This window comes from Labeo rohita, chromosome 3 (assembly GCF_022985175.1).
Source record: "Labeo rohita strain BAU-BD-2019 chromosome 3, IGBB_LRoh.1.0, whole genome shotgun sequence".
Classification (NCBI taxonomy): domain Eukaryota; kingdom Metazoa; phylum Chordata; class Actinopteri; order Cypriniformes; family Cyprinidae; genus Labeo; species Labeo rohita.
The window spans coordinates 5,522,290-5,539,564 of record NC_066871.1 but is presented as its reverse complement, the minus strand read 5'-3'; the positions used below and the strand labels follow the sequence as shown (position 1 = coordinate 5,539,564).

Below are 17,275 nucleotides of genomic sequence, written 5' to 3'. Positions count from 1 at the left end.
GCAAGGCAAGAGGAGCGTTTGAGAATAAAATGTTAAATTGTATTTTTTTTTTTTATTTAAATAACCGATCGTTTCGCTATATTAAGACCGACCCTTCTTCCTCGGCTGGGATAGTTTATGAAGAAAGAAAGACATGAACATCGTGGATGACAAAAGGTGACTAAATTATTTGTAAATGTTTGTTGTGGAAGTGGACTTCTCCTTTAATCACGCTGCACTGCCCATCTTATGCTATATTTAATCAAGCAGAGTTTAATTATGCCTTCAGAAAGGTAACTGTTTTTGTTGTTGTTGTTGTTGTTGTTGTTGTTGTTTACATGCGCCTAATGCAGAACTACAAGATGATGATTATTGTAGATTTTAAAGGGGTCTTAAACTGAGTAATAAAAAAATCCCTTGATTTGATTATTATTTTTTTATTTATTTATTTTTTTTTTTTTTTTTGGACATGTAAGCTTCAGAACTGAAAACTTCATTGTTAGTCTAAAAACAGTTTATACTGAAGCCAATCAAGCAAATCTGTGTTTCGCCACCTAGAGTCCATTTGTTTCTGTGAATTGCAGCAATTAATTTGCTTCTCTCTTCTGTAACGTTAGCTGTCGTCAGTCTGTAAAAATATGCCTCCGAATTCTCGTCAGATCTGTTGTACAGTCAATCGCAAAGCTCTTTCTCGTTTTCTCGTATTAACGCTGAAAACCAATCGGTTATTTTTATTAAAAAAAAAAAAAACAATTTATATACTTCTTTTTAATGCCAAACGCTCGTCTTGTTTTACTCTGCTTGGACTGTTTTTGTTCTGGTTCATGACAGTTATGGTATGTCGAAAAACTCCCATCTCATGTTCTCCCCCAACTTTGAAATCATCCTATATGGCTGTTTTACCTTTTTTGTTTTTCTTCTTTGCATGTTCACTTTGCAAAGACTGGGTCGGTACGTCTGCAGCGATGTAGGATGATTTTGTAATGATTTTTGAAGTTGAGGGAGAAAATACGATTTTTCCGACATACCCTGTCTTGAGTCAGAATTAACACAGTTCATGGAGAGAAAAGCAAGATTAGCGTTTGAGATTAAAAAGTATTTAATTTCTTTGTTTAAATGAAAATAACCGATCGTTTCGCTAGATAAGACCCTTCAGAATTTTTTTCCTCAAAAAACGTAATTCTTTATCATTGAAGGAAGAAAGAAAGACATGAACATGTTGGATGACAAGGGGGTGAGTACATTACATGTGAATCTTTGTTTTGGAAGTGGACTTTTCCTTTAAGGCCTCCTTCAACATCACTACCTGTTTTGCCCCACCCCCCAATTTGCGGACGTAGGTAAATAAGGAGAGAGGCAAACACAGGTGTACACAGAAACTAAACAACAAGACACTGTGCAGTGTCAAGTTGTGGAAAAACAGTCTTCGCATTACCTTCCTTCCCAATATTAGTAAGGAGTGGATTAACTTTATTTTAATTAAGTTCCAGACTGCTTCAATAAGCACTTGGTCCTTTGTTCACTTCATTTTACCGCGGATTTTTTTGACAAACAAGGTACAATTCGACGCGTGATTTTTAAAAAGACATTGAGACTAAAAGACGATGCTGTTCTGACTATATTGGATCAATGGCAACATAACTGTGAGTATCTGTTTTAATTACGTGTCGCTATTGCGTTGTCTGTTATGCTTTTTGGTGTTTTTTTTTTGTTTTTAACATAAATCAAATCCGTGTCCATCTGTGTTACTTCAGAGTTTACAATCCGCCACGTTCAGATGAGGGGGCTCAAAACGGGACACAGGCTTATTACTTTTAAATGATAGTGTATTTTGATGTAAAAATCTTGATAGCATTGTAAGTGGACCTCAGAGAGAGGCAGTTCATGGCCGTTTTCCAGAAACGCTGTAGTTACAAGTGGCAGGAGTTTAAGTTAAATGATATCAAAGACTATTGAAAGATGATATATGGGCCAAGACATATACAGCCTGTTATACAGCCACAACACAGCTGCCCTCTAGTGGTTGGTAGGAGCTAAGACAAATATGACTAGAAGGACAATGCTGAATCCTATAGACAGCAGAACTAAATTGTGTGCACTAAGTTCTCATTAAATGAATCTTTAATGAGAACGCACAAATACAAGACATTCAATGGGTCATGCTACAGAAATGTCCACTTTTGATATGGCTAAATGTCTTAAAATTGATTTCTTTTTCTAACATTAAACTGAGACCACATTATTAGATTACATTTTGACTTTATGAATACACAAATGACAGCTTAATGGTTTTTAAAAATCTTTTTGTGCAATTATTTAAAGACCACATGTACCATTTTTTGGCATTATTAAATGTATTTATGAAATATTATTTCTCAATATTTTTTTTTTCAGCACGTTGCCAGAGTTACAAAAACGTATATGGAAATTATGTTTTATTTATTTATTGTGACAGAAAAAAAAAACACTAACACCAGTGACATAAATAAGACCTGATACAGATCTTCACTTTGTTACCCATAAGGAAGGTGACACCATTAACAGTAACACCAGTGACAACTTTCATGAAAAATGCATTTTACAAAATGGCTGCTGCAAGGTATCAAACCACGTGTTACCAATCATGGTATACTCACTAAATTAAGTAGTTTAATCCATTTGTGTTCTAGTTCTTTACAATTCCCTAACAATAAAGTAGGTCACACCAGTGACGTGAAATCATGAGATAAATGAGAAAATTTCTGATAACTGAAAAGAGACAGTGGACTTAACATGGGCCTTATTTCATAAATCTTTAAGAAACAGGAAGAAGGAAGTCAAGTGACATCATCAGTGTGATATTTATAATATTTATTCTGCATTTAGTTTTTTATGCCATTTACATCATATATTTGAATACATTATTGTAATGGTAGAAAAACCTGTTTTTGACCTCAAAATAAAGCACTTTACCTCTGTACATGGCTGTGGGGACGAGCAGTTTTCTGGTGCTTGGAATTAATTAATTTAATAACAAATATTGCTACATTAATAGCTCAAGAAGGTGCAGTTGTTCAAATAACATAGTTTCATTTTAAAATATAGAGAAATTGTAACCCTGGAGTGTTTTAAGTGTAATGTTTCTGTAAAGACTAGGGACAGAAAAATGGACATTTCCATAGAATGAAACTCATCCCAAATGAGTTTGTATATTAACATGCAATTTATTCTTATTAAACTTAAAACAGAGTGAGGCGATTAAAACACTATCCTGAACAAACACCACACACATCAGAGCCTGATTCTGTGTGATGTGTGTACAAATTCAGCTGTTCGTTGGTTGGTAATGTTGGAACATCAGATAGTCCAGGCTGGCTGTTCCTGTCTTTAACCTATGTGGGAAAAGGCTTTGTATGATAAAATGAATAAACAAGTGCACGATAATACTGGGGGTTACGGAGATAAAGCCAGTAGTGTTCAGCTTGTCACATGATCTCTTCATCTCATTATTTAAAACCTGTTTTTCGTAGACTGTTTATTTGCTTATGTGCACAATATTTTGAACTAAGGACAAATTGCTGAGTGTACTTTTAAATAAAAATAAATCTTTTAAATAAATTAACAAAACTGGGCAAAAAAGGGCATGATTTGATTTTGTGACTACAGCACATTATTATCATTGGTCCCCAAGAATTGCTGAGACAATGAAACTGACAGACAACACACAAAGCAACAATTTTCTTTAATACATACAAATATATAAATAAGTTACTGATTTTAAAATCAATCTACACAAAACTAAAAAAAAAAAAAAAAAAAAAAAAAAAATCATATATGAGATAGAACATTTATAATTTAAGGCATCTAGAAATAATAATAATAATAAATCATTCATTGCACATTCTCAGTTTTCTACATTCATTTGTTCCCAGAAGAATCTACAGTAATGAGAATGTCAATTACAACTGGCTTTGTTAGCAATCCTGAAGTAATAAGTGAAATTAGATTTTCAAAATGTTTCGTGAGATGATTTGAAGTGATTAATGTTCCCGTGTGGCACCATGTAATAGAAAAAAAGCTATTAAAAATGCAATTCTGGTCCCATCTGTTTTTATAGCAGTCCAAGAACCTTCCTTCACTATTGTGTACATAAGCTATACAAATACATGTGATTGTCCACTAACAAGATAAGGATGGGAAAAGACTAGCTGTGCACTGAATGCACAAAACGAGTATGGTGAAATACACACAAGGACACAAATCACACATCAGTCTCCATGTCTCTGATATTGTTATTTTGTAAAGGCACTGGAGTGTAATCACAGTCTATGGTCATCTTAAGGCTGGGCTTCAGTGCGTTAGTGTCTTTATGAGCGAAGGAGCTCTTGACCTCTCTGTTCTTCTGTCTGTCCAACCAGTAGAAGGACAACATGATGAAGAGACCAGCCGTGGAGCCGGTTACGCTGCAGGCGAAGAACACATAGGCGTATTGCCCAGTGCTGTCAACAAGGATTCCTAGGGGAAAATAAAGTCACAAGACATTAACTGAAGTAAGTGACCACAACGTTAAATGTCTTCACTGTCACTTCGTATTTTTTGTCCATACAGTGTCAGTCAATGGGAACCAAAATTGTTTGTTTACCAGCATTCTCCAAAATATCTATTTATGTTCCACCAAAGAAAGAAAGTCACACAGTTTTGGATCAGTATGAAGGTGAGTAAATGATGACAGAATTTTCTAACTATTACTTTAAAGGTCATATTAAAAAAAGGTTAAGTAAATGAATGGGACATTTATTCTGGGAGCCTGCTGTTATAATGAAGAGCTCATGTCATAAACTGAGAGTCTGATTCTGCTGTCAGCTGTGACAGCAGGCATTGCCATGTGCCTTGACATTTAAGTTTCCTTGGTAATGGTAACTGGAGAGGATCCCCAGTGCTTGATGTTTTGCTCACCTATTAACGTCTTTCTGGAAATCAGGCTGCAAATTAACTGACAGTCTCATCACCTAATATAGTGTCATAAGTGATGTGCTACCAACGACATCACATGACCCCTACAGAATCAGGCAACTTTGTAACACACATACACATACCCACAACCCTAAATCTACCCCTCGCATTTTTAGATTAAAAAAAAACATGTATGTATGATTTGTAAGCTGTTTTCCTCATGGGGACCAAAATATGACTAAACACACACTGACCAAACTTTTTTCTTCCTTCTATAAAGGGATTCAAATTCATCATTTACTCATACTTCCCTGGAACACATGCAAAAAATGTTTGGCAAAAAATGCTGAGCTAATCTTTGTTGAGAGCATACAGGTGCATCTCAATAAATTAGAATGTCGTGGAAAAGTTCATTTATTTCAGTAATTCATCTCAAATTGTGAAACTGGTGTATTAAATAAATTCAGTGCACACAGACTGAAGTAGTTTAAGTCTTTGGTTCTTTTAACTGTGAGGATTTTGGCTCACATTTAAAAAAAAAACACCAATTCACTATCTCAACAAATTAGAATACTTCATAAAACCAATAAAAAAAAACTTTTAGTGAATTGTTGGCCTTCTGGAAAGTATGTTCATGTATATGTACTCAATACTTGGTAGGGGCTCCTTTTGCTTTAATTACTGCCTCAATTTGGTGTGGCATGGAGGTGATCAGTCTGTGGCACTGCTGAGGTGGTGTGGAAGCCCAGGTTTCTTTGACAGTGGCCTTCAGCTCATCTGCATTTTTTGGTCTCTTGTTTCTCATATCATAGATTCTCTGTGGGGTTCAGGTCTGTTAACATGTTTGGATACAGCACTCTGTGAACAGCCAGCTTCTTTGGCAATGCATGTTTGTGGATCACCCTCCTTGTGAAGGGTGTCAATGATTGTCTTCTGGACAACTGTCAGATCAGCAGTCTTCCCCATGATTGTGTAGCCTAGTGAACCAAACTGAGAGACCATTTTGAAGGCTCAGGAAACCTTTCCAGGTGTTTTGAGTTGTTTAGCTGATTGGCATGTCACCATATTCTAATTTGTTGAGATGGTGAATTGGTGGGTTTTGTTAAATGTGAGCCAAAATCATCACAGTTAAAAGAACCAAAGACTTAAACTACTTCAGTCTGTGTGTATTGAATTTATTTAATATACAGGTTTCACAATTTGAGTTGAATTACTGAAATAAAACGATCCCAGCTGAGGAATAAGGATCTTATCTAGTGAAACAATTGATATATATATATATATATATATATATATATATATATAGTATATATATAAGTATATAAGTATATATATATATATATATATACACTTTTTAACCTCAAATGCTCATCTTGTCTAGCTCTGCCATGCACATCTAGTTTCACTAGATAAGACCCTTATTCCTCAGCTGGGAATGTTTAGAGCTTTTTAAGACTGCAAAAAACAGCTCAAAAACAATTTTTTTTACGACTGAAGAAAGAAAGGCATGAACATCTTGGATGACAAGGGGGCGAGTACATCATCTGTAAATTTTTGTTCTAAAAGTGAACTGCTCCTTTAGTAAATAAATCAAATAATTCAAAAGTTTGTTCCAACTACATATGAGACTAATCATTTACAAAAAATAAATAAATGAAAATAAATAAATAAGACAAGGAAAAATCAGTCACAAGCCAAAACTTTGTTCAGTTCTCCTGATGGCCAGTCTGGTGGAAGGGAAAACATTTGAAGAAAAACTGACTTAAACTGTGGTTTGTTTATATCAAAGCTATTTTTGACTTCAGTTGTTGAATATTGTACATAAACTGGCTATCTACTGCTACTAACTACTTTTATGGTGCTTTTATGATGCTTTTTTTGTTTGTTTTGGAGCTTGAGAACCACGTGTCATTGCTGTATGGAAAAGTGCATCGTACTTCCACAAAATAAAGTCACATGGGTTTAGAATGACAAATACAAGCAAGCATGCTATTTTATCCCACTAATATAGTACTAAAGCATATGCAAACTGTAGAAAAAACATTACATCACCTGCTAATGGCGGGCCAAGCAGCAGCATGATGCTCTCCATAATGCTGATGAGGCCCAGGGCGGATGGGAAGCGGCTCATCTCGACTGTGTCCATCAGTACGGTGAACAACAAGGAGCCGATGAGGCTCATGGAAAACCCGAACACTATAACATACACCAGCAGCACTGGGAAACTCGTCGCCATGCCGCAGACGCAGTTGCTCAATCCGTTGATCAGCACCGCTGTGGCAAACAGGTAGGCGAAGTTATGGCTTCCACGGAAGCGAGGCAGCCCAAAAACCAGCGCCGTCGCGGGCCGAACGGTGATGTTGACTAACCCCAGGATGGCCATCAGTAGAGCAGCTCGGTCTTGCTCCATACCGTACGCGGTGGCATAGGGAACCAGGTAAACTAGGGGCACCACGAAGCCCAGCATCATCCAGGACACCCCAAGAGCATAGGCACAGAAGTACGGGTGACTGCACAGCAGGTCGAAGGCCATGTGCCTGCGCAGGAAAGGCATAACGGTGGAGAGAGTGGTCCGTAGACGGCCTTTCAGACCCTCTCGTTCCTGAGAAATTGAAAGGCAATTGGTTTTCAGTTGCCGATTGTCCATCTCTCCGGTTCTGGCTTCCGTCTTTGGTTTGGCTCCAAGTGGGCGCATTACGGACCCACAAACGCAGCAGTTCAGCAGAACCCCTCCCAGAACCAGAAAGCTGCCCCGCCAACCAAAGCTGCTGAGGAGATAGTTGGCTAGCAATGGTAGGGTGCTCAACCCAAGTGCGGTGCCAATGGAAGACAAGGCGTTGGCGAACGCCCTGCGCCGCACAAAGTAGTGGCCCACCATGGTGATCGATGGCTGGAAAGACAAAGAGAATCCCATTCCTGAGAAGGAAAGATGGTAATTCAGTGCATGCGGCCTACTGAGCAATCAATTGAACACCACTGTTTCTGAAGAAGGTACCAAGGCCTACCTACCTGTGATAATGCCAGCAGTGATATACAGCTCCACTATTGTCTGTGCAAATGAGCTGGCTGCCATTCCCAGTCCGCTCAGGATCCCGCCAATAATTATTGTTACACGGCAACCCAGGCTCTCCACGAGAACACTACATATTGGGCCTACGGAAAGACAATGGCATTGTAATGTGAACAATAATGAACACGGTTGAGCGTGAATACACAGTGTCACGGTGTGCACACAATAGCTGCATCTGACTTACAGATGATCCCATTTAATGTCCGCACACATATGCAAATGATGACAAACAATAGCTTTTTCCCCAAACACTGGCTATTTGATATTGAAACACTCTATAGCTGCAAATTAAAGTCTGTTTGCTGCATCTGATACGCTTTCACAGAAAGGCCTTGAATTTGATTATAGGGTCAGGCTGCCATTTCCATACAGTAATATGATGCTGGAAACAAAGACTAGATTTACACAAAACACTCAAATGTATGGAGCCACATGACATGCAGGGGGAAAAAAATAGACAAATTAAGAATTTGTCCCATAAGTTATTTATTCAGACCTCCTTTTTTGTAAACATTGGCGCTTTGTGCTAATTTGTTCCCTAGTTTTGATTTTGCCTAAACAAGGTAATAGATTAGTACAATTGACCCTTCGCAACAGCTTGATTGACATGCGATCTGACAAATCATAACACTGAATCCGCCATTATGTCCGACAAACAAATCAGGAGAGTAGATTAACTTTGGTGGACTTAAACCTGAAAAACTGTGTATTGATGTCTTTTTGCGGTTGAAATAAAATACGTTCTGATATCCATTCATTTTTATTTCGTGTTTTAAGTGAATAACAAAAGACGATCACTTCACATGTCAATTGATCTAATAAGGCAATACACTGATCTGTCACAACACATTAAAGAGCCGTTATATGGTATCTATTGTTTGAATTTCCTGGAAAATTACAACATTTTAAAGCTTAGACCTTGTTTCATACCAGAAGTAACCTGCTGTCTTGTCTGTCGGCGTGTTGTGTTACCTTTTTTTTCCGCTATGTATTTTTCACTGCGTGAGAACATGTGTAGTGTAAAAGTGGCATTGTTTGTTGGACGTAGCAACAGTAACTAAGAGTTTTTGTGAAGGGTCAGTTTGGTCAAGATTTACTGAAAGGGAGAGAATTAATAAAATATGACCACATATTAATAAGTTGTGGGAACAGATTCTTAGTTTGTGGCCTCAATACGTTTATTTTTTCCTTTAATTTGGACTCTTAAGCATAGCTGGGCAACTCTGACCCTTGAGATCGCGTTTCCTGAAGAGTTTAGCTCCAACTCTTATCAAGTTCAGTCAGGTGGATTGGAAGCTTGGCGCGGATCTCTAGGAACAGGCTGTATCCAAAATCACCCCTGTACCCTTCAATAAGGCACTATTTGAGGGGACAGTGTCTGAAATCATAGAGGAGGTTATTAAGTGCACTCATTCAATCCGATAATGTAGTGTAATAACGAGTGTACAACCTCTCGGTTGGTTGTGCATCTTTTTCTCTTCGACACTTTTTCCTTCCACTCAACTTTCTGTTAACATGTTTGGATACAGCACTCTGTGAACAGCCAGCTTCTTTGGCAATTAATGTTTGTGGCTTACCCTCCTTGTGAAGGGTGTCAATGACTGTCTTCTGGACAACTGTCAGATCAGCAGTCTTCCCCATGATTGTGTAGCCTAGTGAACCAAACTGAGAGACCATTTTGAAAGCTCAGGAAACATTTGCAGGTGTTTTGAGTTGATTAGCTGATTGACATGTCACCATATTCTAATTTGTTGAGATAGTGAATTGGTGGGTTTTTGTTAAATGTGAGCCAAAATCATCACAATTAAAAGAACCAAAGACTTAAAACTACTTCAGTCTGTGTGCATTGAATTTATTTAATACACAAGTTTCACAATTTGAGTTTTAAGAATTTAAGAAATTAAGAATTTGTCCCATGAGTTATTTATTCAGACCTTCTTTTTAGTAAACATTGTACAACAGTGTACAACCAATGTACACTGAATGGCTAGAGAATACCCATAATGCGCTGTGAGGGCTGAATGAATTCTCGCATCTTTTTTTTTTTTGCACCTTCAGATTCCAAATTTTCAAATAGTTGTATTTCGGCCAAATATTGTCATATCCTAACAAACATAAATGGAAAGCTTATTTATTCAGCTTTCAGATTATGTATAATTGTCAAGTTTAAGGTTGATACCTTAAAAACTAAAAATGAATTTTAGTTGAGTATTGCAGTAGGGGAGATATAAATATCACTCATGTTAAAATTTTATAAATTTATGCAGATTTAAGAATTTTGTCTCGTTGTCAAAGTTTGTCTTGAAATTGTCCAAGTCATGGGGAAAAAAATGATGTTAATTATAATTTCATATTAAACAACTAACACTATATGAAAAGAAGTGTCTAACAATGAAGGTAAATCTCTCTCATGCTATTTGTATATTATTAAGAGTTTTTTTTTTTTTTTTTTTAATATTTGCTATGTCACACCATAGGACAAATTAATGGTACAATTGAAGAATTGACAAAGTTAGGGACTTAAAGATCAGACTTGACACTACATAAATGTATGCATTTCTTCAAAAATAGTCTTTTACATTTTTACTGCCTATTTGTCAACTACCCATATATTTTTAAAAATAATCCTGCTAACTCTGATCTTGTCCCAAACGCCATTGGTTAAATATCTGACTGTTTGAACAAATGTCTCGAAAACAATTCCTGAAATTGTTTATACTTTTCAGGAAATCGGCCTATTAGGCTTATTTATAGCTGTGTTTGCATATTAGTTCGAAAAAAAAATTACATGCCTTTAAAAAGTAATTTTATCGATTGAGTCTGAGAAGGTATCATATCCCAAGACACCAAGAGTGAAAACGAGTGTCGAAGAATATAATCATCACTTTACAACCTTTTCATTTTTGTGTGTTAAATAAGAAACGTGATTTGATGTGACACTTTGCACCCAATGAGTTCAGCAGTTAGTGTAGTGCAAATTACTTCAAGCTCTTTAAAACCTCGAGGGAGATTGAACATTTGCCCTGCTTAAATGAATGCTTCAGGCGTCACGGCACTGCGTGAAAACAAACTCGCAGGATCACCTTAACATTGTCTTTGGCACTAACTTGTCCAGCTGACAGAAAGGAGAAAGGGCTGGAAAGATAAATAAACCTTTCTCAAAGAAGAACAATGGTATCTTGGCTGTTCCAGAGCCTCCTGTCTGACTCAGAGCTGTCTGGCCAAACTTAAGCATTTCTGTTTACATTTTATGAACTAACTCTTATTAGATGATCAGTAATTTTAGGATAGGGTTGAAAGGACAGTTCACCCAAAAATGAAAATTCTGTCATTAATTACTCACTCTCATGTCGTTCCAAACACGTAAGACCTTCGTTAATCTTTGGAAAACAAATTAGGATATTACTGATGATATCCGAGAGCTTTCTGACTCTGCGTTGACAGCAACGCAACTGATATATTCAAAGCCAATGTGATTTTTTTTAAATATGAAAATAAAAGTGATTTGAATCAAATACAGTATGTATAATTTGTGTGTTTACTGTTATGTAACAATGGTAATGCATTGTAATGGTTGCATATCTGGTGTACTTTGTCCTCAAGCACAGCTGCCTAGTAACGATGAATAAGCAGCATTAAGCTGAATAAAAATGCTGCCCCCCCAAATCCTTTTCACCAAATTAGCTATTCTTTGAGTTAGTACTGACTGGGATGGTGTGCAATAACTGGATAAAATTCCCTGTGAAGTGCACACTCCTTACAATTTAGAATCTCTCACATAAGATCCCCAAAACTCCCACTGTCATCCTCTGGCCTCTATGCGTGTTTATATTTCATGTTATGAAACAGATCAGTGTTGCACAAACAATTAATAACAGTAACTTGATAGAAGTGTTTTTCAGATACTGTATGTGTCCCTGTGGTGCGGGTGAATGCGGGAGCACCGTGATGATTGCGTTACAAAGTGTAGATGAGCTAATGCATCAAACACATGAATCAGTAAAATTAGAGATCCCTCCTACCGCCTGCATGCAGCACTGCCATCATGATGGCTGGCACCCATGACGTTTCAGTGTTGCTGGCTTGGAAGTCGTTCTGCAAGTCTGTGTAAAATATTCCGATGCAAGAAGGGAAGGCCAGAGTCATCGCTAAGACCAAAATGGTAGCTGCAACGACCACCCAGCCCCAGCCACCATCAGGCGCAACCGGGACACCGCTGCTGTCATCCGCTCCTACTTTGGAATGGTGCTGGACTTCCAGAAAACTGGAGGATTCCTCTTCCTGTTGGTCCGGCTCTTCAGAACCAGGATCTGTTTCTACTGCCTGCAGAGAGGACGTCCTGCTCCGCGTTACAGCGGTTGTGGCAGCATCAGTGCTGTTTGGCTGGGCCTGATGAACCTCCACACCCTCCGTCATTGTGTCTCCTCACTGAAGTGCCTACAGGGATGAGACAACAAGCAAATTATCATTGATTTTACAGTAGTTTCTAAACACATGGTTTTACATACTGGATGTTTTTGGAACATATACCAATATTACAAAACATTGCTTTAAAAAAGTGTATAAATCACTTGTTTTTCTAAAGAAAAATTGTCCAGTAGTGACAGCAGCAGATAAAGTTACAGCGGGAGTCCACATCTCTCTCGCCTCCCCTGACCTCATTGAGTTTTAACAGACCCCCTAAAGCATGCGGTGAGTTTGGCTGATGACTGGTTATGTTTGGCTGTGATCGGTTCATGCAATAAATCCCACCTCTTGTGTGCGTGCACACTCCGCCTTCGCAAATCGGTCTGATTGAACAATATAAAGGCGTTAATACGAAGCAGTGTTGCCAAGTCTGTGGTTTTCCCATGAAATTGGGTTACTTTAACACTGATGCCGTGGGTTGTTTTTCATGTCCATAATGTTTAGCCCCTGGAATGCTTATTTTACCAGGGGAACCCCGCCAAAAAACATGCATTTTACCTCCCGGTACGCAATTTTTAACAGGGGACCCACCTGAAAACGCAGTTGGGCTACTTTTGGGCTAGTTTTGAGTTGCAATTGGGTGGGTTTTGTTGCGAAAACCTGGCAACGCTGATAGGAAGACTACTTTTAAAAAGTAAACAAACAGATATAACCACTTTGTTACTTCAAAATAAGACTTAAAGTGGCATGAGAACATGATCTGTGTGAGTTTTTAGTGAGTAATCAGCTTGGTGAAACTTAAAGTAAATCTCTGTGTCTGTGACCAATATTTACAGAGGTACCTGATGATCTGAAAAATTCAAAAATAGATAACAGTTAACTGTTAAAAAAGAATAGCTGTACATAAGTTCACACATAAAATATATTGTTTAAACTGTTACTGCCTTGTTATTACTTTGGAATAAATGTAAATGCTGTATGCAAAAGTGAGTGCTTAAATTCAACACATGTGTGTATTGTGGGATTGAGTGGTGGGTAACCTGATATCTTTTAGATCCTTGTTTGTGCCACTTAAAGCCATATTGTCCCGTGACCAAGCAAAAAAAAAAAAAAAAAAAAAATTACAATATATATTAATAATTTTAAAATATAATAGTAGTTAAAGAATTAGGGGTTATATTATATTATATTATATTACATTATATTATATTATACATTTTGGCTGTGTAAATATGTATATTTTAATTTGCACTTAGATTTAAGATTAGACAGTTTTTAATGTTAAATTCACACTCCTCATTCTTTAAAAAATATTATTACATTAGATTTTATCATATTTGCCACATCCTCAAAACTTAACAGTTACTTAACTTATACACGGTTATATTTAAATGCATAATTAAATAATCACAGTTATTTATCTTTAATACAAGAAGACAAAAAATAAAAAGCTGTTTGATACCTAAAACATCATTGCTGTCTAGCCTACAAGAATGACTGATGACAATTTAATTTGACTTGATTTGATTGATAAATTTAACGCAGCGTCTGTTTGACAGTACAAAGTAGCGTTACAAGAAAGTTTTATAATTCCCAACTTTTCTTTTCTGCTCCATTGTAACCAACGTTCACCGGCAGCAAAACGCGCATATAACGCAATCGGTTCTTGAAAAGCACCGGTAATCCACACAGACCGGGTTGTGAGTAACAGTCTCAAAAAAAAAAAAAACGAAAATGATTTGTATTCATGTATAGCCTAACGTTTAATACTTTGTTCACCTGTTTCCACGACAGCGGTTGTTTCATATTGGCACAGCGCAAGTTATCAATTTTATCATAACACAATTAAAAGTGTCTTGATTCTTCGAAACACGACATAAAGTATCTATCTCACCGTTATATCACAAAACCTAATAAGCTGAGGTCAAAAGATTAAGACACCACACCTGCTTCATTTACAGTCAGTCATCACAGCTTCCCACAGCTCACCATAAACTCCAGTAGAGCCGCCAGCAGATTATTATGTCCGACTGAATGTAACAAAATAACCACCAATACCCTATGTTTTTTTCTCACCTTTAGGACGTAGATGACATCTGTATTTGACGTTTAGTGGTCCTCCGTGTGTGTTGCTGTTCAGGGGCGTGTCTACGTGGTGGCCAGGGGTGGCACTGGCGCCCACTGAAATCTGGCTAGCCACCCCGGGTGCCCCTCCTACCAGATATCTAGCTATAGGCTTGCTTTTAGTAAATTTCAAACTGCATCTGGCAGTGGCGGATCCTGCCATAATCTAGACTGCTGCCTAGACCGGCTTTCTTCTCTTGTTTATACTTAATTTTAGGCGGTTTCTGTTGCGTAATCTTAATGCCAAATGTCGAGAGCGCAATAATGTAACACGATAGCGCATCCATGGAACACGAATCTCTCCACTCGCAAGCATATTTACTTTCTTCCTCACACAAAACTGGACGTGTGCTTTTAAATATACATTGTTCTTTTATGAATTGACTCTGCTGTCGCTCAGATACTGTGTGTACATGCTCAAACGTTGTCCTCGCTGAAGACAAGAAGAGTTGTTTTTTCTTCTTCTAATTCAGGCAAGCTGATTGTAGTCAGCCTTCTCTATTTATTTATTTATTTATTTATTTAATTACCTAATACTTATTTGAGTTAAATGCTAAACCAGCATGTACATTCATGAGGATGATGAAAGTGTTTTCACTTGAGTAAAGAATTGAAGTCCCTTTTGCTTCATTAAATATGTACAATTTCTCATGTGGTAACATATAATTTATTTGATTTTATTCAACCCAAAAATATTAACTTAATCACCCTATACACTGGGTTACAGTGATAAAATGAAATTTAAAGGCTAAACAGGTAGAAATAACTCACTACCTAGGTAGCACGCGTACGTTTGCAAGATGTCTGTTAAAGATCACTTGATCTGGAAAGCGTCTGCTGTGTACAAACATCTGACAGATGTCTGTAAGATGTCAGTTTTACATGCATTCTAAATCATGAACATCTAAAAGACATCTAATGGACGTCTATTTGACATCTAGTATGAATCGTCCTATATATGTATTGCAGATGAGCAAACACTCTAATAAATCTTGCAGATGTAATGCAGACCTCTAACTGATGTCTCCGAGATGTACGTATGCTATCAGGGTAAGAACCCCGCCATAACCTGCTCATTTTGTGGCCGTGCTCTTTTGAGGCTGTGCCCCAGCCCGGCCTCCCAATTTAAAATGCTGTTGATCACACGCCCGCCCCCTGCCCTAGCGTGACCCCAGCGACCGAACGGCACGCACCGTACTGAGTGAGAGCTGCGGGGAAGCCCGAGACTCCCTGCGGGCAGCTGCGCGATGCAGACGGGATTAGAGAGAGCTTGTGGCTTAACTTTATATTCCATTATGATTTCTTAATTACTGCCCCGTTGCCACGCTATTGAACTCTGATGTAATATAATAACAGTGTCGCTAGACACTACAGTATCTCATCATGCTAAGATACTGTATGAGGTTTTTCTTTTTTTATATACAATATTTTTGTTGATGTATGGTAGTTATACTATTCCTAGTGGCCACTATTAAGGGGTTAAAGTAAAACTGTAAAAGTACACGTAGCCTAGTCATTTCTTTCCATTCAACAAAGTATATTATTTTAATGTTTATTTATGAGAATCTGTTTTTGATTGGCATAAAAAAAATTCAATATTGCTGTCTGGAAGAATTTCCATATTGGGTGACATAATTGACTATATGCTATTTTTGGGTTCAGTTTGATTTATTTATTTATTAGCAATATTTAGTAACATATTTCTATACAGTAAGGACACATTAAATTAAATCAAAAGTGTTTTTGTTTTTGTTTCTGCTAAAATATTAAGCAGCTCAGCTGTATTAAACATTGATAAGAAATGTTTCTTGAGTATCACATCAGCATATTAGGATGATTTCAGAAGGATCATGTGAGACTAAAGACTGGAGTAATGATGCTGAAAATTCAGCTTTGAAAACAGGAATAAATTAAATTTCAAAACATATTCAAATAGAAAACAGCTATTTTAAACTATAATATTCAACTATATATATATATATATATATATATATATATATATATATATATATACTGTTTATCTGGAAATAAGAATTTTATAGTATCAGATCATTTCAAGTCACTGTGTGATCAAAAAGACAGTTTCTTTTAATTTATGGAATGTTGCCATTTTTATATTTTATAAATGATTTATCTGTGCATACTATTATTATTATTATTATTATTATTATTATTATTATTATTATTATTTAAAGACACGTGCACTCTTAATATTTTATCAAAAACATTTTAGCATTATATTACTTCATTAAATAAGCAAATAATTCATTTACTAACTAGATTTTATGTTACAAAATACATGCATTTCATAGTTGCATCATTAATTTAATGTTAAGGTGGCTTCATATGAGAATATAGAGTTTCTAACATAACAATTGTGCCTGAATGGGTTAATACATGTTTAGATATGTTACAGTTAAGAGATCAATACATTAATATAATTTTTCAATATTCAAATATTAATCATGAATGATACTGACGATTGTCCTTTATACAGTTTGTGGTGTCGGAGGTCAGCATTAAGTACTCTAGCATCGGATGGCTGTCAGGTAAACCTTTTAAACGGGTGTTCTCTTTAACTGGTTTTTACCTGTATATTTTCAGGCATGGAAATGTAACAAAATAAATATTATAAAGTGCAAGCCTGTAGGCTAATATAAAATGTACCTTTTTGAAGACATAATCTCAGTACAGTATGAAAAAAAAAAAAACATACTAAAAGTTACTTCACTTTTTCAAAGTGAAAAGGGGACCTGTTTCATA

The 17,275-nt window shown here is 36.7% G+C and overlaps 1 protein-coding gene across 3 annotated transcripts; it reads right to left on the bottom strand.

The window, feature by feature from the left end:
* Positions 1–3,681: 3,681 nt before the first annotated feature.
* slc16a5b (solute carrier family 16 member 5b) lies at positions 3,682–14,801 on the bottom strand. Of its 3 annotated transcripts, none has more exons than XM_051106156.1 (5): positions 14,465–14,801; positions 12,004–12,418; positions 7,921–8,064; positions 6,964–7,827; positions 3,682–4,473 (listed from the first exon to the last, which is right to left on the bottom strand). In XM_051106156.1, exons 2-5 carry the CDS (start codon positions 12,395–12,397, stop codon positions 4,220–4,222), a joined length of 1,656 nt encoding a protein of 551 aa, XP_050962113.1. In that variant the 5' UTR covers positions 12,398–12,418; positions 14,465–14,801; the 3' UTR covers positions 3,682–4,219. The 3 variants fall into 3 exon arrangements, with proteins under 3 accessions (XP_050962113.1, XP_050962115.1, XP_050962116.1); XM_051106158.1 differs by lacking the exon at positions 14,465–14,801 and adding an exon at positions 14,335–14,458; XM_051106159.1 differs by lacking the exon at positions 14,465–14,801 and adding an exon at positions 14,378–14,448.
* Between the last annotated feature and the right edge of the window lie 2,474 nt (positions 14,802–17,275).

Bases quoted from the DNA above. Each gene is read 5' to 3' on its own strand.
- slc16a5b (XM_051106156.1), bottom strand. From the start codon at position 12,397: ATGACGGAGGGTGTGGAGGTTCATCAGGCCCAGCCAAACAGCACTGAT. The intron at 7,828-7,920 runs GTAGGTAGGCCT...TTTCCTTCTCAG, and splicing joins CACTGCTGGCATTATCACAG to GAATGGGATTCTCTTTGTCT. The intron at 4,474-6,963 runs GTGATGTAATGT...ATTTTCCCCTAG, and splicing joins GCTTGGCCCGCCATTAGCAG to GAATCCTTGTTGACAGCACT.